This window comes from Ahaetulla prasina, chromosome 1, assembly GCF_028640845.1.
Source record: "Ahaetulla prasina isolate Xishuangbanna chromosome 1, ASM2864084v1, whole genome shotgun sequence".
Taxonomy (NCBI): Eukaryota; Metazoa; Chordata; class Lepidosauria; order Squamata; family Colubridae; genus Ahaetulla; species Ahaetulla prasina.
The window spans coordinates 340813087-340836979 of record NC_080539.1 but is presented as its reverse complement, the minus strand read 5'-3'; the positions used below and the strand labels follow the sequence as shown (position 1 = coordinate 340836979).

The following is a 23893-nucleotide window of genomic DNA, read 5'->3' as shown; positions in this document are numbered from 1 at the left end:
GAAAGATCAGCAGTTCGAATCCCTAGTATAGGTCTCCTGCGTGAACAGGGGGTTGGAGTAGATGACCTCCAAGGTCCCTTCCAACTCTGTTAGTGTTACCTCTGAGGTTCCTTCCAGTCCTATGATTCTATATTCTGTTCCTTTGAGGTTATGTCAGGCTTTCCAGACAGGGGTAGCAGGGAAATGGACTTCAGCCTAGGAAAACTGTTGAAAATATGGACATTACTTAACATTATAGCCTTTCAAGATTTGGGGGGATTTTCTAATATAATCTATATTCATGGGAATCTTGGTGGTCCCCAGTGAAGTACAACTACATCTGACCTTGACCTAGCTTTGAAAAACTGACTGCTATAACTTGGCATCCAGTGAAGACTTCTAATCAATGCCCTTAGGGAATAGCAAACGCCTCTAAGATCAGCTGTATCCCTCCATTATGGGAGCAAACGCCTCTAAGATCAGCTGTATCCCTCCATTATGGGCTATCCATTTTCCTACCAGAATATGTTCTTGATAAGTCTCAATTTGTTCACCCTATTTGGGAATGAATTACTTGAAGTGTAACTTGTATTACCTGTATCTATTATCTGGACTTCAAGACCAAGAATTGGAGCTTTTTTTTAGCCTCTTTTAAAGTTTGTTAAAACTTCTCATCACTTTTAAGAATAATCCTAAAGGCTGGTTTATTTAGCCAAAGATTTATTTGAATGAATTGAATTGCTCTTAGCAGAGATCCAATTAAAGCCAAATATGATTCTAGTATTTTGGACATAATTTTGAGTTTTAACTTGTATTGGATTTAGGGCTGATTTTATTTATCTTTTATCATACATAATAATATGAGTAGATAAACTCTTTAGCAGCACTGACCCACCAAAAAGCTAATGAATAAATGTGGACCATAATCTCCTAGGCTGAAATTGGATATTGTATGATTTCTCTGAAACAAGGAGAAGCAAACGGCAGCACTACTATTAGATCTTTGGGTGATTTGTAGTAGATTTGCAAAGGTTTCCAATCTTAATGACTGAATAGTAACAAGAATAAAACCATGTTTCCCTCTTAGATTATATTCCTGATATCAAGAACATATGGCAAGAAACTAAATTTCTGTGATATATAGTGATTTGTGTACAGGTTTGAAAATAAAATTCTGGACTATGACACAAAAATCATTATTTTTGAAACTGGCTGCCATTTGTCCAGTAGACACAGCTTTGCAGTCTGTTTGGTTATTGTTTTCTGCTTGGTTGCTTGTCTGGTGTTAAATCTTACTTAGCTGGTTGTTGGCTGGAGAGGATGTGTCCTGCTCTTTTTGTTTCCTTCTTAGTTTTTTATTGTCTCTTTTGAAGGAGAAAACCATATTCCCAATAAAACTGGCAAGGCAAGTTACTGTATAAACAGGGAACAAACCCCACACCTCCCTTGTGATGTTACCTAGTTAGGTAGTGAAACATCTGCAAGCAAACAGTCAAGTTCAGAGAGGATTCCAAGTTCAGACCCTGAATTGATCCAGTTGCTTTTCTTCCCTTATTTTCCCTTATATGAAAATTTTAGACGAGGTCTGAAAACCCCATTCTGCTTCTCCTTCTGCACTTTAAGATGTTCTTATCTGAAATCACCCACATTCCTACCACTGACTGACAAGTATATAACTTGCAGATTTGGTTCCCAGATATCCTTCATATACTGCACGGCTTCTAAATATGGCACTTTTATATGCAAAAATTGTTATACTAAGAGAACAACTAATGTATCAAACGCTCTTGGGACAACCTAAAAGAAGTATTATCATGTTACTCTTTTCAGACTATAGCCTGCATTAAGTGACAATTGACTCTCTTTTCCCCAAAGGCTAGCATGAAACACTGTTTTAAAAAGCAGTTATAGAATGAAATACAGAGTGTATTCCTGTACAACTTTTCACCTTTTGATTCATCCATTAAAGGCATTCACTAGAGAGATTTTGTGTTTTGTGTGCATTAATCATCGATACAATGCAGTAAACAAAAAGCAGTTTGGTTTATTATTTTTTTTATTATTACTTTATATATATTATCATGAAAAACTTCATTTCATCCAATTTTCAATCCTATAATGGAGATTACTATTATTCTAATTTTACAAAATGCCTTCAAATGCCTTTAAAATAGAGGGGAGGAGTGGGATGGCCAAATCAGATCCAGGCATGATCTGAAATGATTTATACCAGAAATTGCATTGAAGTTATTAGGAAACAAGTAGCAATAAAGATGACAAAATTAAATAGCTATTTGTTATCCATCCAATAACTGTCATAAGAACTGACGAGGACACAAAATCAGTTGAAGAAAAAGTCTATATAGGATTAGTAAACTGTGTTCAGTTATGACTGACGAGAAGAAGAGATTTTTTAAAATGTTATACATTTTTTGTATACAAATAATAAGACAAGTAAATATATGATTTCTCAATCAATATATTAAGTCATGGATTTTTTTTTCCTGTTCCCCATGGAGAGAGAGAGAAAGAGAAAGAGAAAGAGAAAGAGAAAGAGAAAGAGAAAAAGAAAGAGAGGGAGTGGGAGGGGAGAGAGAGAGAGAGAGAGAAAGAGAGAGAGAGAGAGAGAGAAAGAGAGAGAGAGAGAGAGAGAGAGAGAGAGAGAGAGAGAATTTCTCCAAAGGAATTTCCTAACAATTAGAACAATTAATCAATGGAATGACTTGCCTCCAGAAGTTGTGAATGCTCCAACTGGAGGTTTTTAAGAAGAGATGGGAAAACCATATGCCTGAAATGTTATAAGGTTTCCTGCTTCAGCAGGAGACCTCCAAGGTCCCTTCCAACTCTGTTATTCTATTAATTCTGTTATTCTGTTGTTTTAAAAACTGAAAGAACTTTCGGAATAAAACTAGCACCTCCTGTTAGTTTCATAAGTGATACTAAATTACAAATAGAGTCCTAAATAGACTTCAAAGAAAAATAACATTTTGCATTGAAAAAAGTTATCTACAATTCCAGAAAGGGGGTGTGTGTCAAATTAGAATGCAGAGTTTTTACTTGTTACTTGTAAAAAGGATGTCTTTTTTAAATACCAGAATCTGATAAATTATCTTAAATAGCACATAAATGTCAGAAACTGAGCATAATCTAACTTCTTTTGGCTGCACTGGCTTTCTAATATCTTTCTTACTAGTTTGACATTAAATTTAATAGTGCTCAAAAAATTATTCAATTTTTTTTATTCTACTGCACAAGATCATTGCATTTTAACAGAACTGAGTTACAGTGACTTGACACTTCTAAGTAACTTGCCACATAATATCTTATCAACAGGACTAAATGCATTCTTCAGTGTAAATTTTAAAAGGGAAATAAGGCTGCCAATTTCTTAAACTTGGTTAATTGGCCATAGACAGGCTTATTGCTAGAGTGAGTTCAACCCTCATTTTGTTAGCGTTAATGATTTATATAAAAGGACATAAAATATACCATGAGAAATTGCTCTAAACGTGTCCACGTCCAGATATTTGTGGTATCAACTGCCATGAGACAACTGCTGTGTCTTCAAAGCATTATCACATCACTTTATTTCAAAGTCAAATAGAATAGAATAGAATAGAATAGAATAGAATTTTATTGGCCAAGTGTGATTGGACACACAAGGAATTTGTCTTGGTGCATATGCTCTCAGTGTACATAAAAGAAAAGATACGTTCATCAAGGTACAACATTTACAACACAATTGATGATAATATATCAATATAAATCATAAGGATTGCCAGCAACAAGTTATAGTCATACAGTCATAAGTGGAAAGAGATTGGTGATGGGAACTATGAAACGATTAATTAAATTAATTAAATTAAATTAATTACTGCAGATTCAGTAAATAGTCTGACAGTGTTGAGGGAATTATTTGTTTAGCAGAGTGATGGCCTTCGGGAAAAAACTGTTCTTGTGTCTAGTTGTTCTGGTGTGCAGTGCTCTATAGCGTCGTTTTGAGGGTAGGAGTTGAAACAGTTTATGTCCAGGATGCGAGGGATCTGCAAATATTTTCACGGCCCTCTTCTTGATTCGTGCAGTATACAGGTCCTCAATGGAAGGCAAGTTGGTAGCAATTATTTTTTCTGCAGTTCTAATTATCCTCTGAAGTCTGTGTTTTTCTTGTTGGGTTGCAGAACCGAACCAGACAGTTATAGAGGTGCAAATGACAGACTCAATAATTCCTCTGTAGAATTGGATCAGCAGCTCCTTGGGCAGTTTGAGCTTACTGAGTTGGCGCAGAAAGAACATTCTTTGTTGTCCTTTTTTAATGATGTTTTTGATGTTAGCTGTCCATTTGAGATCTTGCGATATGATAGAACCCAGAAATTTGAAGGTTTCTACTGTTGATACTGTGTTGTCAAGTATTGTGAGAGGTGGAAGTATGGAAGGGTTTTTCCTAAAATCTACCACCATTTCTACGGTTTTGAGTGTGTTCAGTTCCAGATTGTTTTGGTTGCACCACAAGGCTAGTCGTTCGACCTCTCGTCTATATGCGGATTCGTCATTGTCTCGAATGAGACCAATCACTGTTGTATCATCTGCGAACTTCAGTAGCTTAACAGCTACTGAAGCTAAATACAAATGTAGATCTGATTCATGTTCAGCAGTAAGGTTACCATGTAATATAAACCAACCAACAATAGTTTAAGCAATAAATCAAACTTAAATAAAACACAGCTAAGTAACAGAATAGCAGAATGACAGCGTTGGAAGGGATCCTGTAAATCTTCTAGTCCAAACCCTTGCTCAAAGTGGACACCCTGTAACATTTCAGGTGAATGGGTGCCCAATCTCTTCTTAAAAACCTCCAGTGATTGCACACTCACAACAACTGAAGACAAGCCATTCCACTGACTGATTGTTCTAACTTCCAGGAAATTTTTCTTTAATTCTAAATTGGTTCTCTCCTTGATTACTTTCCATCCATTGCTTCTTGTCCTACCTGCAGATGCTTTGGAAAACAGCTTAACCCCCTCTTCTTTGTGGCAGTCCCTCAAGTATTGGAACACTGCTATCATGTCACTCCTAGTCCTTCTTTTCATAAAATTAGATGTACCCAAATTCTGTAACATTCTTCATATGTTTTAGTCTCCAGTCCCCTAATCACTTTTATTGCTCTTCTCTGCATTCTTTCTAGAGTCTCAACATCTGGATACAATATTTCAAATTTGGTTTTACCAAGGCATTATAAAGTACTACTAACACTTCACATGAGCTTGATTCTACCCCTCTGTTAAAGAAGCCTAGGGACTATGCAGAGTTTTCTGGCAGCTGCAGCACATGCTAGCTCATATTTCAGTGGTTGTCAACTAAGACTCCTAGACCCCTCTCACAGTTACTGCTATTGACTCAGGTACCACATATTCTACACCTATGCATTTGGTGTTTCCTGCCTAAGAGTAAAACCTTATTTTTCTCAACACTCAATTTCATTTTGTTAGCTAGGCCCAGTGTTCAAATCTGTCAAGATCCTTCTGGACCTTGAGTCTATCTTCTGGAGTGTTGGCTGTTCCTGCCAGCTTGGTGTCATCTGCAAGTTTCCCTTCTATACCTGGAGTACCCCACTGCATAATTTCCTCATGTAAATGCAGTTCCATTAAAGACTACACATATTGAGTGTGGTTGATCAATCAATTATGAATCCATTTGGCTGGGGAATTGAAGTCCATCCATCTTCAAGTTGCCGAGATTGAAAAACACTGGCTTAGACAGACATAGCAGTGATGGCTAACCTTTTTGCTGTCGCATGCCAAAAGCGGGGACAACGGGGAGGGAGTCGCATGCACTCATAATTCAATGTCCCCATGCCCCATGCCCTGTGCATGCATGCGCAACCCCCCCTGTGCTCCCCCCATTTTTGGCACGCAATGGCAAAGAGGCTACCGGTGGGCCCAGTAAGCCCATTTTTTACCTCCCCAGGCTCCATAGGCTTTCTTGGAGCCTGGGGAAGGTGAAAACAGCTTCCCCCCACCCCCCGGAGCCCCTCCGGAGGCCGAAAACGCCCTCCCCACAGCCTCTGCGTGAGCCCTATACTTATCTGGCATCAAAATGGGCCGCGTGAAGACTCCAGGGAAGGGAGGGGTGATGTGGGCAGGGCCAGACAAAAATCAGCTGGCCGGCATGTGCATGCACGCTGGAGCCCAGCTAGGGCAATGGCTCATGTGCCCACAGATATGGCTCCACATGCCACTTGTTGCACGCATGCCATAGATTTGCCATCACGGGACTATAGGATCCCATTCTCCATAAAATTTAATAAAATCTACCAGGGAAATCATAGTTTCATAGGTTCATAATGACATCTTCATAGCACATTGTGTCATACAGGGACATCTACCATGAGGGGGGGGGGAAAGTCAAGATGGTATCTGCAATCTCCTTATGTTTAAAGCTGCTGTTTTTTATGTGCATCCAGTGTGTCATGTTTTAAAAAGGATCAGGGCTTCAATTGTATGGTCATGGCTGCCATCCTGATTTTTTGAAATCCATACAGCCCGATCCCTGTGGTGTCATGTAGAAATTTATTGAAAATATTCAACTACATTGAGCGGAAATAATTCTTGCCTTGCGTATTTTTAATATTTGTCAGCTCTCTAAAGAGGCCTAAAATGACCTCAAAATACTGAGAGGGAACTGGAGTATATAAAAGCTGGTGACAAATCTAGCTGTTGTTAATGACACCCTTTCTAGTTCTATAATTTTGAGAATAAATTTTACCATAACCAAATTTAAATGTTAATGCAACTTATTTTTGAGATCTCCCAAAACACTCACATTTTTGAAGTTTAAAGCACTCTTGCTCAATCACAGAGCAAACTTTTATCTGACAAGGTAATTTAGAAATACCTACACTGGGGAAAAATCCATGCAAGTTACAATATGTTTCTTTAGTTCTTGTGCTTTTTTATTATATTTTTTCAAAGCTGCTTATTTCTCAAGAGAAAAACTCTAAAGAATGACAAATCTAATGTGTGGGGCGCTAATTTGCTACATAAAAACATATGTTTCCATACCACATCCAAGTCAATGCATCTCCCCAGATCATATTTTCCACACGTGTGCTTAAGTAATCAAAATAATCTGTCATCAGAATTTTTATGGCAGCAAAGAAAGGGTACAGTTGTGGTTGTGGTAGAAGTCATACATACATACTTAGTAGTCCCAGCTAACTTCCTTAGTACAAGAGTTAGGAAATGCACAGAGGAAAGCTCACTGGGAATTATGGAAAAGAAACTACAGCAAACCTGATCAACATCTTGCTACTGACCTTCCAAAGCCCTGAGCCCAACCATTAAGTAGATATAGCAAATTTTGGCTACCTCTGTTCCAAACAATTTTTGTCCACAAATTGTACAATCCAACAGAGCCCCCTGAATTGATATCATCTGATGAAGACCTGACTTTTTACTCTCACATTTTGGATTTAGTGACCACAAGCTGACCAAGCCCTCTGTCCCTTAAGAGCCTCCTTGTTAATATTATTTGTTAAAGTATGTCTTATATTGTATTTTTAACAAATGTTTTACTTGTTTTACTTGGTTGTATTATTTTACTTTGTTTTTATGGACTGTAATTCATTGTAAGATCCTCTAGATAGTAGGTGGGTTATAATTATTTTAAACTAGATAACCTGTGCCGTGTTGGGTTATTGCTTCAGAGCTATTTCCTTACCTAAGGAAGTAACTTCCAACATCCTGCCAACTTCCCCATTGAGTTTCCTTGTGGGAAGCTGGCAGGGAGCATCAGAATCAATCTTCCTTCCTTCCTTCCTTCCTTTTTCTTTCCTCCCTCCTTCTCTTTCCCTTTCTTTCTTCCCTGCCTCCCTGTCACTCTGTCATTATCCTATTTCCTTTCCCATTCATCCATCCATCCTTCCTTCCTCCCTCCCTCTCCTTCCTTTCCTCCCTTCCTTTCACCCCTTCCTTCTTCCACCCTCCCCTTCCTTCTTTCTTCCATTCTTTTTTACCCTCCTTCCTTTCCTCCTTCCTTTGTTCCTCCCTTTCTTTCCTTCTGCATTATCTAAGCCATTCAGAGTTCTCTTGAACTGTGAGATAGATAAATGATTGATTGATTGATTGATTGATTGATAGATAGATAGATAGATACATCTTCCTCCCTCCCTTTTCCAAAGTTTAACAAACTGCATTAAATGTTCCAGAATGTCAACTACAAAACCTTAATAATCATATGATGCTATTCTCACATCAAACTCTATGTTGTGCAGATATATCTAGAACTAATAGAAAAGAATATATGTTGCTCAGGATTGACCTATGAAATCCTTGGTGCTCCATAGTTTGGTTGCTTTCCTACAGACGTTTTTGTTAAACAATAAGGTAACATCTTGTTTTGGTTGATTCTAAGTATATCCAAGGAACTGTTATAGTTTCTGGACACTGCATTAAAGCACTCCAAACATTTAGCATCCCAAAACATGCAACTGAAAATATGGATCCAGTATGTAGAAGACACCTTTGTCATAATAGAAAAGAACAACTACAGAAGACATGAAACTATCCACTTCTCAAAAAGAGTAAAGTTCACACAACACACTGGATATTTTCATCAACAGAGGATATTGTGGCAAATTAGAAATAAGTCTAATGTAAGACTTCCCATGCAAACCAAATGCTCCATTACCAATCTCCCATAAGAGCAGCTATGTACGAACCCCAGAAAATGGAAACACCTTTACAACATCTTCCAGCAAAATGGATACCCACACAATTTCATCAAAAATTGCCTGATCACACAATGCACTATAGTACAACCAACACAAACTATGAAAAAGATAACACTACCATACATCAAAAGCACCTCTGAAACAACTAAAGCCCTCCAAACCATCTTAAGTAAATCAAAGACCAAGAACCCCAAGAAGAAGAAAAACAGGCATCATCTACAACAGGGGTCTCCAACCTTGGCAACTTTAAGACTTGTGGATTTCAACTCCCAGAGTTCCTCAGCCAGCAAAGGAACTCTGGGAGTTGAAGTCCACAAGTCTTAAAGTTGCCAAGGTTGGAGACCCCTGATCTACAATATACAGTGTAAGGACTGTAATAGCCCTATGTAAGGGCAGACAGGCATAACACTAGCAGGACACATCCATGAACACCCATGAGCAGACAGAAGACACAATGAAAATGCTTTAATTTATCATCAGTTTGCTTTCCCTGGATGGGCCTTGGAGTCATCTCAGGAGTTTAGGGCCACCATGGCAACCATGGGCCTATCCTAAGTCATTCATGCAACAGTAGCCACAAACCAGATGTGGTTTTCTTGTCAGAGCAATAGCAATATGATCTGACGGGGGAGCTACCTCAGTGCCTTTGTCATGTTTAGATAATACCTGTTGATTTTGAGGTTCTCTTAATCTCCCTCTGAAGGAAGGTAGCACCTATTGAACTGCTCTACCCCCAACAACTGATGAATTTGGTGGGATTCCAAAGGGAACCAAGGGTGATACCTGAAGCTCTTCTGCACAGTCTTGCTGAGGCCTTGGCCATTTGGGAGGTGTCCAAGGCCTTCAGTAGAATCGTGCCGGGACCTCTCTTGGTCCATTGGTCCATATTTGAGAAAAAATTCCCATAGTTTCAGTATAGTCCTAACAGACTTACTATTAACAATGTACCAGCACCTCTCCAAAAGCTCTTCTTTTGGGTAGCTTTCTTTGTAGCAGCTTTCAGATGCAGCTTAAAAGGTGCCAATTCAAATTAAAATTTATGTGTATCCACTATCATGATCTGCTTTTGAAGTACCAGGACTCTGTAACTATGGATTACAATCTTGTCAACAGGAACAAACAGTTTTTCTTAATTAGATTCGATTCATTCCAGTCAGAATACATTTGGCTATCCAAGTCTTCATAATTATTGAGGAAGCAACTAGGAAACAGAGATTTAAATACCTTTCCAATTCCTGGGTTGTCTTTGACTTTTGATACAGCTCTTAAAAGGCATGGTGGTGCTGGAGGAGGATACATCTGTAGGATGCCACTAAAATTTGTGGCATAGATAGAGACACCATGGGAGTGCAGCAAAGGTGCATGATGCTTCTTTTTCTTTGAGGACAGGTTAAGTTTCTGGGCAGCTCTGAACAAAACAAGATGAAGAAAAAAGTTAGCATTATTAGATAGGAAGAGAATTGATATTGTTATAAAACAGATATTCAGTACCATCACCGCTTGTCTAACAAATCAAGCAATTTTACTCTATAATTAAATTTAAATGTCAGCAATAATAGAAATAGATTAAAAATGAAATGGCAAGTTATTTCTGTAATTTTTTTCTCTCTAAAAGAGTTTCAGTTCTATTCTAACTTTAAAAAAAACTTTGGCAGAAGCCTAGAAGAATCAAATTAAAGTCTGCCAGAATCTCAAATGATAAAATGCTGAAAGAATTTCAAATTATCATTTGCAGGGCCAGATGGGCTTTTGCTGCTGCTAACATTTATACAAAAGTTACATTAATTTGTACCCTAACAAGAGGCAAAGCAAAAACTTTTGGCAAAACCAAATTAGTTGGACCGAAGCTCGCAAGAAAACCCCCTCTAACTATATGTAAAAATCAAAAGAAGGATGGAAAGTTTGGGGGGACAGAGGGGAGGGATAAAAGGGGAAGACTATTGTGGTCTACAATCAGATCCAAGGCTGCCACAGGAGCTAGTTTGAATTTTAGCAGCATGGTTTTGGGTAGGATTATATATTTTTTTCCTAATTTCATTATCTCATAAAAAAAGAAAATGTATTACAGTAGCAGTATTACTTTTGGAAAAAAAATGATTTTCATGCACAAAAATAGGATTGCAAGCAATGGAGCGATCCATCTAGTTCCAAATCAAGTCCATTTATGTTGTGTTCACTCCAATCCAACTCACATAAAACTCACATTAATCCATACAAAACGTACATTTAAATTTAAATATGCCATAGCCTTGCCTTCTTTCAAAGTTAGCATTCTGAAAGTCGGTTATGTTAAAGCATTGTTGATATATTATTCTGATATACTTTGTAAAGGTGAAAACTGAATGGCAAAATTTGAGAAGTGAAAAAAATCTGAAGGATAACCACCTTACAGCCCATACATCAACAGCCATGTCCTTTTGAACCTCTCAAAGGCTAAAGAGGTGTTGAGGGAGAGAAAACACAAAATGTGATCCCTGGGCAAAATTGCCTTTCTTTAGATTTAATCTTCATCAAGAATTATGTCCTGCAACCCTTGATTATTCCCAATCTTCCACCCCACCAGCCACCCATGGGACTACAAATATATATTTTTTTCTAGCATACAGATGATGCTTGTTTTGATGCATAAGCAACAATGATCATTCCTCAGAATGCAAGTATATTGGAACAGAACAATACACTCATTTTCCTTTTCCTTGATCTTTTAACTTATAACCATGAAGTTACATACCATTATTTTAAATTGTAAAACCACCTTGGATACATTTAGCAAAAAGATGAAAATCTATTTAACGGAGTAACTAAATAAATAAAAGATATAGCATGCATTACTAGCATAATCAAGCCTGACTCTCAGTTCATTCTGCAAAGATAACTTAACATCTGCCCACTAGAGGATTTGCAAGACCTATTCTATTTTAGAATATAGTAAGGAACTCTCTTGAGCACAAAATATGGGTTTATAACAGCAACAAAATAAAACTGAAATGCAGCATAAACCAAAGGCCACAACTCGCTCTGGTTTGATAGCACAATTTAATTTGCATGATGTTTATATAAACTGATTGACAGCTAGTACAAGAGTGTCTTGCAATTCTGAGATACTATTGATGCATTTCTGATACTCCGGTTTAAGATGGTTCTCTATGACCAAACAGCCTTGAAATATTCACTGCTTTATAAAAAGACATTTTCATATTTTTGATGAATAGGGAATATTATGCATATTTTAGCTATCATGATATGTTGTAACATGGAAATAACAAATAGGAAAAAAATAGCTCTAGAGAATCTTTTCAATGCTCCATGATGGGATACATGAAATCCTGATAGATTAATGATTGCTTCAGTACATTCTGCAGCTAAAGTCCCCTTGAGAAAAATATATAAAAGAGAAAAATATGCCAAGATTGAATTATGCATCCAATGTTTATTCAGACACCCAGGCCGAGTGTTAATAGCCAGACACATTTAGTGCTCACAAGGGAATCCACAAATGAAAGATGTAGGTCAGGTATACAATAAAGGTGTTAGACTTGCAATAAAACCCAAGGCTACAATCTAATACTAGGTTAAATTCAAACTAAAATAATTATCAAACGGAGAGCCAAAATTAGTTGGCATCTGGTTTGATTTGAATTTCTTAAAAATTGAAATTTAGATTAAACTGAATTTCATTTTAATTCTGAAATAATATTATAGAGACTATTTTGAAGTCTTTCACAAGTATACTTATGGGCAACACTTAAACAAGAAGCTTTATTCCCAAGTTTGCTATTTTGGCAATAATACATCACCCTTGGTGACCAAAAACTATTTCATGCAGCTTTAAATATGGATCCAAATATGGAATCATCAAAATTGTAAAATATAATAATAATCAGCATGTTTACTTAAATCAGGAACATTATACCAAAAGAAACTAAAAAAAAAATGTAAAAAAAAAGCACAACAACCCTCAAACTGGAACTTGAGTTTCCTTCAGTATTGTATTACATTGTTCTACATGTAAAAATAAAAAACAAAGGGTCCTTACCTTACAACCAATTGCTTAGTAACTGTTCAAAATTATAACAGCAATGAAAAATGCAACTTATAACTAATCTCATAATTTATGACCACTGCAGCATCCCCAGGGTCACATGATTCAGATGCTTGGCAACCCATGTGTATTTACAATGGCTTGCCGCATCCTGGGATCATGTGATTGATATCTGCAAGCTTCCCAGCTGGCTTCTGACAAGCAAAGCCAATTGGGGGGAGCCAGATTCGCTTAACAATCACATGAATTACTTAACAACTGCAGTCTTTTGCTTAACAACCATGGCAAAAAGAGACTGTAAGTTTGGGCATGACTCACTCAGCAATTACCTTGCTTAGCAATGGAAATTCTGGACCTAACTGTGGTCATAAATCGAGGACTACCTGTATGTTTAGTAAATAATGCGCACATATTGACAGAACTGCGGTTATCTTTTTTTGAATGAACATACATTACATTCTAGGATAAACAACATTATGCAAGTCATATCAAGAAAAAGCAAGTAGCATTAGAAGCTGCAAGAAAAAAAAAAATTTCTATCTTCCCCTTCCTTTCAGCTCATTCACTTTTCAACATTTTGCAATGTGGCTTTCATTCATTTCTTTCTATAGAACTAAATCACCTCAATATGCTTACTTCACACTGGTCATTCACTTTTGTAATCAATCCACATTCATTCATCTTCTATTTATTCTTAACTCCATATCTTCTTGTTTTATCACAATTCCAAAGAAACCCATTCCTACTGAGTTCAGCTTATTCTTGTTTGAGTTTTTCTTGATATACAGTATCTAATCTCCACTTCCATAGAACAAAATGCTCAGAAGCACATTCTTACAAATGTTTTACTTCTTTCAGCAAGCATTCACTTTTCACAACAGACCTCATAAAATTTACTACCTTTCTACCAGTGTGTGTATATTTTTAAATTTCTCAATTTTTACATTTTCACTAAACTCTCTACCTAAATAGGCAAAATCATGTACTTGAAACTATTCATTCTATTTTATCTGTTAAATTACCCTCGTCTGATTCATTAATTTTCAGATACGTACATTTCATTGCAACATATAATTTATCTAATATTCATTGCAAGACCAAAGTACATGTATGTTTATGTCTTCAACTACTACAACTCCAATGATACTACAAGCATTCCTTATACATAATAAATACATTTTAAAAACCAAGAGATCATCAAACATCCTATCCTTACTTCCTGCTCAACAGGAATCACCAAAAGGACATAAATTTACATAAATCATTCCATAATTCAAACCTTTTCATTTTATCATATGTATTCTCTAAATCAAAGAATATTTTTTGGTTTATTTAAATTGTTTTATGTCCTTTTATGTACCAACATATGGGGAACTAGACTGACAGATTAATGTGCTATAAGAAAAATATCCTATTTTGAGCCCTCTGGTTTGGCAGTTGTATTGAAAAATTTTCCTTTAAAATTCTCATTGACTGAATTATTTTCTTCACAGAGAAGAAAAGCTTCTAATCACAGGATAGAAATTTATTTTTGTCCAGTTATCACTATACATAATTTTGAATGGAAAAATATGGAAATGTTGTTAGGAGGACAATTCAGTTACATACTGTACTTGTTTGTTGCACAATATTTAGAATTCATAAGAATCCTTTTAAGCATAACTTGACAAATTTTATTTTGGAATCAGTGAAAGGGGTAAGGCAGAGATGTCTAAAGCTAATATTAAATCATTAGAACATGGTTAAACAGAAACCAGGGGCCGGTTTAGCCCACGCTAGTAAAGCCTGTTATTAAGAACACAGTAGCCTGCAATTACTGCAGGTTCGAGCCCGGCCCAAGATTGACTCAGCCTTCCATCCTTTATAAGGTAGGTAAAATGAGGACCCAGATTGTTGGGGGGGCAATAAGTTGACTTTGTAAAAATATACAAATAGAATGAGACTATTGCCTTATACACTGTAAGCCGCCCTGAGTCTTCGGAGAAGGGCGGGGTATAAATGTAAACAAAAAAAAAAATCTTCATAATATAGTTCAAGTGAGGTAGAGATAAAGGTAAAGGTTCCCCTTGCACATATGTGCTAGTTGTTTCCAACTCTAGGGGACGGTGCTCATCTGTTTCAAAGCTGAAGAGCCAGTGCTGTCCGAAGACGTCTCCATGGTCATGTGGCTGGCATGACTAAATGCCAAAGGCACACAAAATGCTATTACCTTCCCACCAAAGGTGGTCCTTATTTTTCTACTTGCATTTTTTACGTGCTTTCAAACTGCTAGGTTGGAAGAAGCTGGGACAAGTAACAGGAGCACACCCCGTTATGTGGCACTAGGGATTTGAACCACTGAACTGCCAACCTTTTGATTGACAAGCTCAGCATCTTAGCCACTGAACCACTGCATCCCTTTGAGATAGGGATAAGATTGCATATATATACATTAGTCCCAGTAATATTGCAACCCTACCTTCACAATATATGTTTGACATTATATATAAAGGGATATAAGAGTTATAAACTGAACTTCTTCACAGCCCAGAATTCTTGATAAGGCAGAGCTCCCAATTGTGGGGGAAATTTAGCTGAATATCTTAACAGCCCACAAAAATAAATGTTGGGCTCCTACATTGTTTTTCTCCATTTTCTTAATATATGTTTCTGTGTGATGTAGAATAAGGCCATAAGAATGTTCCAATTTTCCATATCAGTTCATTTCACTAAGAAAATCCTATGACTAATACATATGAACCACTTAATATTTAAGTCAGAAAGTTCAGTGTAATTCATGACTTCTCTCTTTCTCCCAGCAAGAGTCTATGGAAAATGCCACACAAGGAATAAAGGCTGCCATAAATAAAACTCTACTGGATATCTCTCTCCCCCTCCCCCCGTTGCTATTGTCAAAATGGCATACTGTCCCTTACTATGGATAGATCTATTGGTAGAGCCATGAGTAGATATATACATCAACATTATTTTGTTCAGACCCTTTCAAAAGCCACCATAGCCAGGAGGTAATCTTGCAACTTCAATCTCAAAATTTATTACATGTGGTCCTTGACTTACAACCACAATTGAGGCCAACATTTCTGTTACTAAGTGAAACATTTGTTAAGTGAATTTTGCCCCTTTTTACAATCTTTCTTGCCACATTTGTTAAGTGAATCACTGTAATCGTTACATTAGTAACACAGTTGTTAAATGTTGTGGCCCGCTGGTGGCCAGCGGAGCTGGCAGCAGAGTCCAACAGTGAGCAGATTGAGGAGGAACTTGGGCCAGCCCTGGGGGTTGGGGAAAGCTCTGTATCGGAGGCAAAGAGGGAGCTAGACAGCAATGAGGCAGAGGAACAGCTGGAGCCCATTCCCAGTGTGCACATGCGCAGAGTTGCCAGAAGACAAGAACAACTCAGAAAGCAGGGTCGATTCTGGAGTAAAGCCATGCCTTGGAGGTGATTGGCCCCTCCCATAGAAATAAAAGAGGAGCGAAACAGGGAGTGGGCTTTTGCAGGAAACAATTCGTTCATTCTGTGACTCTGAGAGGACTGTGCCAAATTTTGCGTTGTACTGCAAGGCAAGTTACGTGGCAGCTTGCCAAATGAGATAAGGTGTGTTGAGAAATATTCCTTTGAAAAACTGTTTGGACAAACCTTGCTGACTGTGAATGAACATATTCACAGTCATGTAAATAAAAGAGGTTTTGCTGGGATCAATTCCTGCCTCCTGCTTGTTAAGGGAGCCTAGGTCAGAAAATTAAATGAATTTAGCTTACCCACTGACTTTGCTTATCAGAAAGTTGCAAAGGGGATCATGTGATCCAGGGACACTGCAACAGTCATAAATATGAGTCTGTTGTCAAGCATCCAAATTTTGATCAAATTTACCATGGGGATGTGCAATGTATGTGTCATAAGTCACATTTTTCAATGCCGTTGTAACTTCGAATGGTCACTAAATAAACTTCTGTAAGTCGAGAATTGCCTGTATATGTGATATGAAAAAAAGATTTCATTTTGTCTGTCCTGATTCCAGGATTTAACTTTATTGAGAAAAAGACCAAATCTCTCATCTCCATTTTCTGCAGATTATGATAAACTGTTATATTGCCTCTGATGAAATTTTTCTAGGAGTTCACATGCGTGCACATACACACAAATATTGTTGCCTCTTCTCAGAGAAAAAATTGAAAGCAGCTGTTATGGAGAGCAATTAACAGTGAGCACAATATGCAATCTTAATTTTACTTCAGCTGCATAATAAATGTCTCCGGAGCTTCCCAAAACATTTATTTATATATGAAAACATTCGGTGAAGCATAACCAACTGCCATGCTGGCTGGGTTGAGTGGAATTATAGTCCAACACATCTGGAGGGCAACAGCTTGGCAAGGTCCTTATAGAAGGCACTAAAGTTCCTTCTGTAGGGGTACTTTCAGAAGCACCACCAATAATTCAGCAGGTTCAAAGCAGCTTCAGAAAAGCAAAAATTCAGGGAGTTACATGAAATTGCAATACAAGGATCAAAATACAAAGATTGCCAATACCTACTAGATTCTGAATAACTTTCACACTTGTTTGTACAACAAAGCTACCTTCCACTCCCACCTTTTGGAGTTTTCTGAGTTTTCTTTTAACAGCAGAAGAAGCAACTATCATCTTAGTGATTTTCCTTAAAGGAATTTATTAAAACTATATGGTAATGAAAACTAGCATGACACAATGCTTGGTCCAGCAGCAAAAGAGAAGCAATTTCCCAGAGAGCTTGCCAATTTCAGAACATTCGCTATGTACTAGCACTTGGCAAATATAGGCCAATAAATGCAGTCGCTGAGGGAAATAACAATATAGTTTTTTATGGGGGAAAAAACTATTGTAATGTCTCGTATGTTGCCTGGGTCAATTTACAATTCTATACTAACGAAGAAGAGTTACTGAAAATGTATTTCAGGCTATTTTTTAAAAGGCTGGTTTTCTTTGGTCATGCACACAAATATTTCTTGACAAATCTTCACAGAAAAAGTTACAAGAAGATTGAGTTGTATAAATTGTTTTCAAAGATGGCAGTCAATGGGGAAAGTACTTATTAAAAGCCTAAAATGAATCTCATGCATCTGAACCAGCTAATGTAGCTTATTCATATGGTCCATGTGGATGTGATGCTGTTATGTAACTAAAATATATGGTGATTAAATATGCAGAATAGCATATCAGATCATGGCAGATCATTGATGAGATATCAAGGGAAAAAACCATGAGAATCAGGGTTCAGTCATTTGCTAAAAGCATCAGTTCCAGCAACCCTGCCTTATTTCATTTTGTCACAACAGTATATACAAACATCAACATAAACAATAACACATCATAAAAGAAAAAAGTATATATAAGTAAAAGTATGTTAATTTGATATAATGAAGGGAACAATAAAACATCCAACTAAAAATGGAAGAGGGAGGGACAGGGAGACATCTTTCCTCTCATTACTATCATTCAATAGATGTCGAAACTTCTTATACTTATGGTGGCTAGTTCCTGTGAAAAAAAATATTTCAGAATTGGCCATAAAATTGTTCTAGATGTTTTAAGAATCTAAGTCACAATCTTTCAACATGGAGTTAAAACAAAATTACCACAACAGTCTGAGGAAAGAAGAAGGAAATACATCCATAATAAAACACATGCTTTATAAGAAAAGACTCTTAAGGTATTTTTCCCACTATCTCCAATATACATATGGAAAATGTATCTATAATTGCCGAGACCTGCTACAATGCTGGACTGACAACCTCAACTACAAGTTGTCAACACTGAAGCTGATCTCCCCATCTTGGAGCTTCAATGCTGCCGCACTGGAACAAGGGATAGGGAGGGGGGATTAGAGATATCTAGGGTTGTATAGTCCAAATAAAATACTTTCTCTTGGGAACCAAGGACCTTCTCACGGCTGGAGGAAGGAGGAGTGGTGTCACCAGACCAGCGGACACTGCCTTGATTGGGCCATGGGACTGATTGTTTGGGGTTGAGGGAAAAAGTTTCACTTTTAATTAGATGAAAACCAAGGGGCCCCTCAGATATATGCCAATATGATATTTCCAATAAAGCTATTCCTTGAGGAATCCACCTGCGTCGGGAGTTTTTGCTTGAGATGGATCTATTACTTGGAACCCTGACACAAGTGACAATGATATTATTTTTACATAAAGCATTACAGTACAGATATACTGCAAAGCATAGGGGGTCCACTACTAATTTCTTCCTCAGTAAATTGTTATAAGTTAGGTTTTCCAATGCCTTCAATACTATCTTCACATACAATTAGGAAGGCTTCACTTGAATCCATGAAGGGTAATGGACATTAAGGTTAATAACAATCACACAGGTCTGATTTAAGCAAAACTCTTATAATCTAAGAAAGCTGGAGATGCAGGTACCATCTTTTTCCTTGAGTTTGACTAATCTTCTGCAAAAGACATATGAAAAGGAGCTGAACCACCCATTCTACCACCTTCTGACTCCTTCCCTAATTAATGCTTTTGAAATGTCACTATATATTATTTTCTCCTGTGACTATGAGATCTACTGTCTCCATTTTGCTTAACTCTTTTTGTCTTTAATAGAAGTCTTTTAAAATGCTCCAGAGAGTTCTTCCCTCATAGTAAGGTGTCAGAGCAGAAAATAAAAACTAATATACAGCACATTGAGGAGCACTCAAATATCAAATGGCAAGGGATAGGCCTCTAGTTTGCTCTTTTCTCTGTGCAATTTACAGATTGCTAAATTGGCTGTTGCATCCCTGAATAAAGAAAAGTCAAGAAAGAGAAACCCAGGAAAACCAATTCATTAATGGTATTCATCCAGGGAACCAAAATTGAAAATAAATCATTATAGTATGCCTGGATAATTAAAGAAAGGCCTTAAATTCTCAATTCTACAGTCTAAAACAGGACATTCCAAATTAGTGGAATCTGATAGATCTTTCACTACAATCTGCTGCAATAAGAGTAGCATAATAAGAGTGGTGTAACAGAGAAACAAAAATGTATAGAATAGAATAGAATAGAATAGAATTTTATTGGCCAAGTGTGATTGGACACACAAGGAATCCTGTATATCCTGTATATATCCTGTATATTTAATTTTTGTTCAAGAATTATCTTCTAATTCTTTCTTTTGCTATGGAAAAAATCATCTGGATTAGATATTTAATAACAATAAATTTAATTCTTAACCCATTATCTAGACCTGAATTACAAACTAGGATAGTGATCTTTCAGTGAACACCATACTTTATTCATTTTAAAACATGCTCTATAATGTTACTTTATAATTCATAATTTTTTAAAATACACATTATTAGTCTTATCAACAGGAACAAATGGAATTGCTGTTCATCACTTTGAGAAAAGATCCTGCATTGCTAAATCAAGCCAAGGTCTATCAAGTTTTCAAAAGTAGGGCCCAAACGCATGGATTAATCCGTAGCATGGTGGAAAATCAAATTGTATGTGCACTGTCTTGAACATTCAAATTAATCATCATATAAAGCAGTGAGAAATGTGACTAATATTAAAAATATTAGATGATTGCTTAAAATCATACGAGATCACATAACCAATGAAGAAAAAGGTACTTGAACTGTCAAGGAAGTTGAAGAAGTCGACTGTCAGTCAAGGAAGTCAAAGAACAATTACAATGTTTTTTGCATGGTAAGATACATATAATGTACTATACTTTTAAGTGCTTAAAAAAACAAAATCTGTATCTTTTGGAAATAGCTGCCCTAAGGAACTATCTAATTCCAACTGTGTTTAAAACATAAAATAGGCAAATATCTTTGTTTGGAAAAGCTTATCCAAAGTTTTAAGACTACTTAAAATATTGCTTTAGATAACATCTTCCATTTTCAAATGCTGAGCAGGACTCATTGACAAGTTGAATATTTATTCAACAACTTTTTAAAATCTGAACAGTATTATTCTTTCAGTCACAAGGACTTTTGGTCTTCGCATGAATATAAGAGTCCATACTAGGCTATAAAGAAAAAGTTTCCTTTACAGTCTTTAACAGGTACTAACAAAAATAAACCATGCATTAGAAATCATAGCTGTACATAATATAGTTGTCCTCTTTCTGAGTACATATTGGACATTTTTGGTGAGTTTTCTTCTTCAAATACAATGTGAAGAATAAAGTTGGTTTCCAGGGATTATATCTCACTGAAATCAGCTGGGCTTTCACAAATAAATCACTGTGAGATTTATTTGTGACAAAGAAAAAAGAAAAAGAAACAACGATACTATTAAAATGATAGCTTGGAGGGGTTTTTTTTAATAATGTATTTGATTTAGGACAGGGGTCTCCAACCTTGGCAACTTTAAGCCTGGCAGACTTCAACTCCCAGAATTCCAGAGCCAGCTTAAAGCTGCTAAGGTTGGAGACCCTTGATTTAGGAAATCATAATCTTAAAACTGCCAACCTAGCAGTTTCGAAAGCACATAAAAATGCAAGTAGAAAAAATAGGGACCACCTTTGGTGCGCCTTTGGTGTTGAGTCATGCCGGCCACATGACCACGGAGACGTCTTCAGATAGCGCTGGCTCTTCGGCTTTGAAACGGAGATGAGCACCGCCCCCTAGAGTCAGCAACGAGTAGCGCGTATGTGTGAGGGGAACCTTTACCTTTACCTTTAATCTTAAAACTATTGTACCATGAAATTTGCATAAATATTCTTTGGTGGTTTAAATGTTTTTCAGGGCGAAGTAGATTCATTGAGAGTCCAGAGGAAAATAGGGCTGTTCTAAGAGGCAAATGATACTTAAAATGGGAAACAGAATTAGTCTGCTCTCAGGGTCAGAATACATAGCCAACTCACACTCCCCACTCCTTCATAGCACACATCCCCTGTTGTGCCTAGCTCGCTCCCCCCGCCGCAGCCGGGCCCCTCTTATCTCCTGCCGGACGCTGATAATTCGGAAGAATGTCCTGGCATGCCTCCAGCCCCCAGCCCTGGCACCATGCCCGGACAGGCCGAGCAAGAGGAATGGCCTGACGTGCCTCCAGCCCCTAGTCCTGGCACCATGCCCAGGCAAACGGAGCAACTAAACCCCTCCCCCACAGCATGTGAGCCTGAAGAATGTGAAGCCAGTCATGAGCTAAGATTACCAACAGCTGGAGGCTGGAGAGATCCATGCTTCCGGAGAATAGAGAGGCGACGTCAGCAAAAGGAAGGGAGGGGCAGGCCTGGATAAGGGCTGAATCATGGAGCCACACCCCATGGCCTATATAAAGGATCTGCTTTCTAGCATTCTCTGAGTCAGGCAAAGTCTAATCTGGATTGCTGAAGTCACACCTTGGATTCCTGCTTGCCCTGAGGACTCTGATAGGACTTTGGCAGAGCTGCAGAGGCACGCTTGATACGGTCTTCCCCGACCCGGCTGTCAGAGGAGGAGTGGTTCACGACATCCCCATTGTAGAGGCACACAGTAACAGTGCAGGAGGAGACATCTCTGCTCTACTCGAAGAACTGCTACCTCAAGACATTCTCAGTGCTTTGAAGTAGCAGGTTTCTAGTGAAAGGCATGGAAAGCCCTGAGGAACTACCACCTCAAGCCACATCCCAATGAAACCAATCTCTCTTTGTTCTCAGAGAGACACTCAGCAAAAACCTTATGGGATAAACTTGAACCATAACCTGGAGGATCCTAATTCTTGCAGGAGAAAGTAAACATAGTTTTGCCTCTTGAAATGCTAATGAAGCAGCTGAGATTATTTATAAAGCCAAGCAACAGGCAGATGAAGGTTGCTTACTTCTTTCATCACTGCCAATTATCTGCAGCCATAGGGCCACATTTCAGATTAATTATATACAGTCCTTTGCCTCACTTCAAAACCTTCAGTAAGAGATCCATTCAGAACTTCTATAATAATCTTTTCCTGGAAGCTAGGAAAACTGAGAGGAGGAACTCAATTTTGACCACCCATTTTTCTCACCATTTCAAAAGCAAAAGTGAAACCAGGTGGAAGAAAAGAGATCAGAATGGGAAGAGAACAGTAGCCTTTGCAAAGAAACAATTTTTTTAATTTTTATTTTGTCACAACAGTATACACAAACATCACAAACAATTGTGAGGCCTAGGCACGAAGCAAATATTTACTAGGATGGTATTTAATTTACCTCCCAGTGAAATTAATATGGTCAGAGTTTTTGCAGATTAATGGTAGCTGTAGGTTGTAGAAGATCCATATAGAAGATATCTATAGTGAGAAATGGGAACCTGGGACCTTCAGAGACTGCTGAATTGTAACTTCCAGGATCTCTCACTAGTAATTCTGACAGGTCCTGCAAATTTAAGTTCAGCAACATCTAGGACCATGTAATCCTTGCTCTTGTGGAACCTCTTACTGAACTACTCTATTTTCTGTTCTAGCCATCCTACTTATTGATTTGCTGGGTCCATATATACAGTTACCAAGTAGGAAGTTTATGGTAGTGCTGTCCCCAATTCAGGTGTGAGCCTGGTGCCAAAGCCAATGAAGAATTCCAGACAAGAGATGCAGGTCTTGTTTCCTTTTATAGAATAGAATAGAATTTTTTTTTATTGGCCAAGTGTGATTGGACTCACAAGGAATTTGTCTTGGTGCATATGCTCTCAGTGTACATAAAAGAAAAGATACGTTCATCAAGGTACAACAATTACAACACAATTGATGGTCAATATAGCAATATAAATCATAAGGATTGCCAGCAACAAGTTATAGTCATACAGTCATAAGTGGAAAGAGATTGGTGATGGGAACTATGAAACGATTAATAGTAGTGCAGATTCAGTAAATAGTCTGACAGTGTTGAGGGAATTATTTGTTTAGCAGAGTGATGGCCTTCGGGAAAAAACTGTTCTTGTGTCTAGTTGTTCTGGTGTGCAGTGCTCTATAGCGTCGTTTTGAGGGTAGGAGTTGAAACAGTTTACGTCCAGGATGCGAGTGATCTGCAAATTTTTTCACGGCCCTCTTCTTGATTCGTGCAGTATACAGGTCCTCAGTGGAAGGCAGGTTGGTAGCAATTACTTTTTCTGCAGTTCTAATTATCCTCTGAAGTCTGTGTTTTTCTTGTTGGGTTGCAGAACCGAACCAGACAGTTATAGAGGTGCAAATGACAGACTCAA

General features: G+C 37.6%; 1 protein-coding gene across 8 annotated transcripts in view; it reads right to left on the bottom strand.

Moving 5' to 3' along the window:
* Window positions 1-23893, bottom strand: part of KIF26A (kinesin family member 26A) — a 238481-nt gene that overhangs the window by 33280 nt on the left and 181308 nt on the right. For all 8 annotated transcript variants that reach the window (XM_058162818.1, XM_058162819.1, XM_058162820.1 and 5 more), the window contains one exon: window positions 9932-10115. In XM_058162818.1, coding sequence (XP_058018801.1) covers window positions 9932-10115 — 184 coding nt within the window. The remainder of the gene's footprint in view (window positions 1-9931; window positions 10116-23893) is intronic.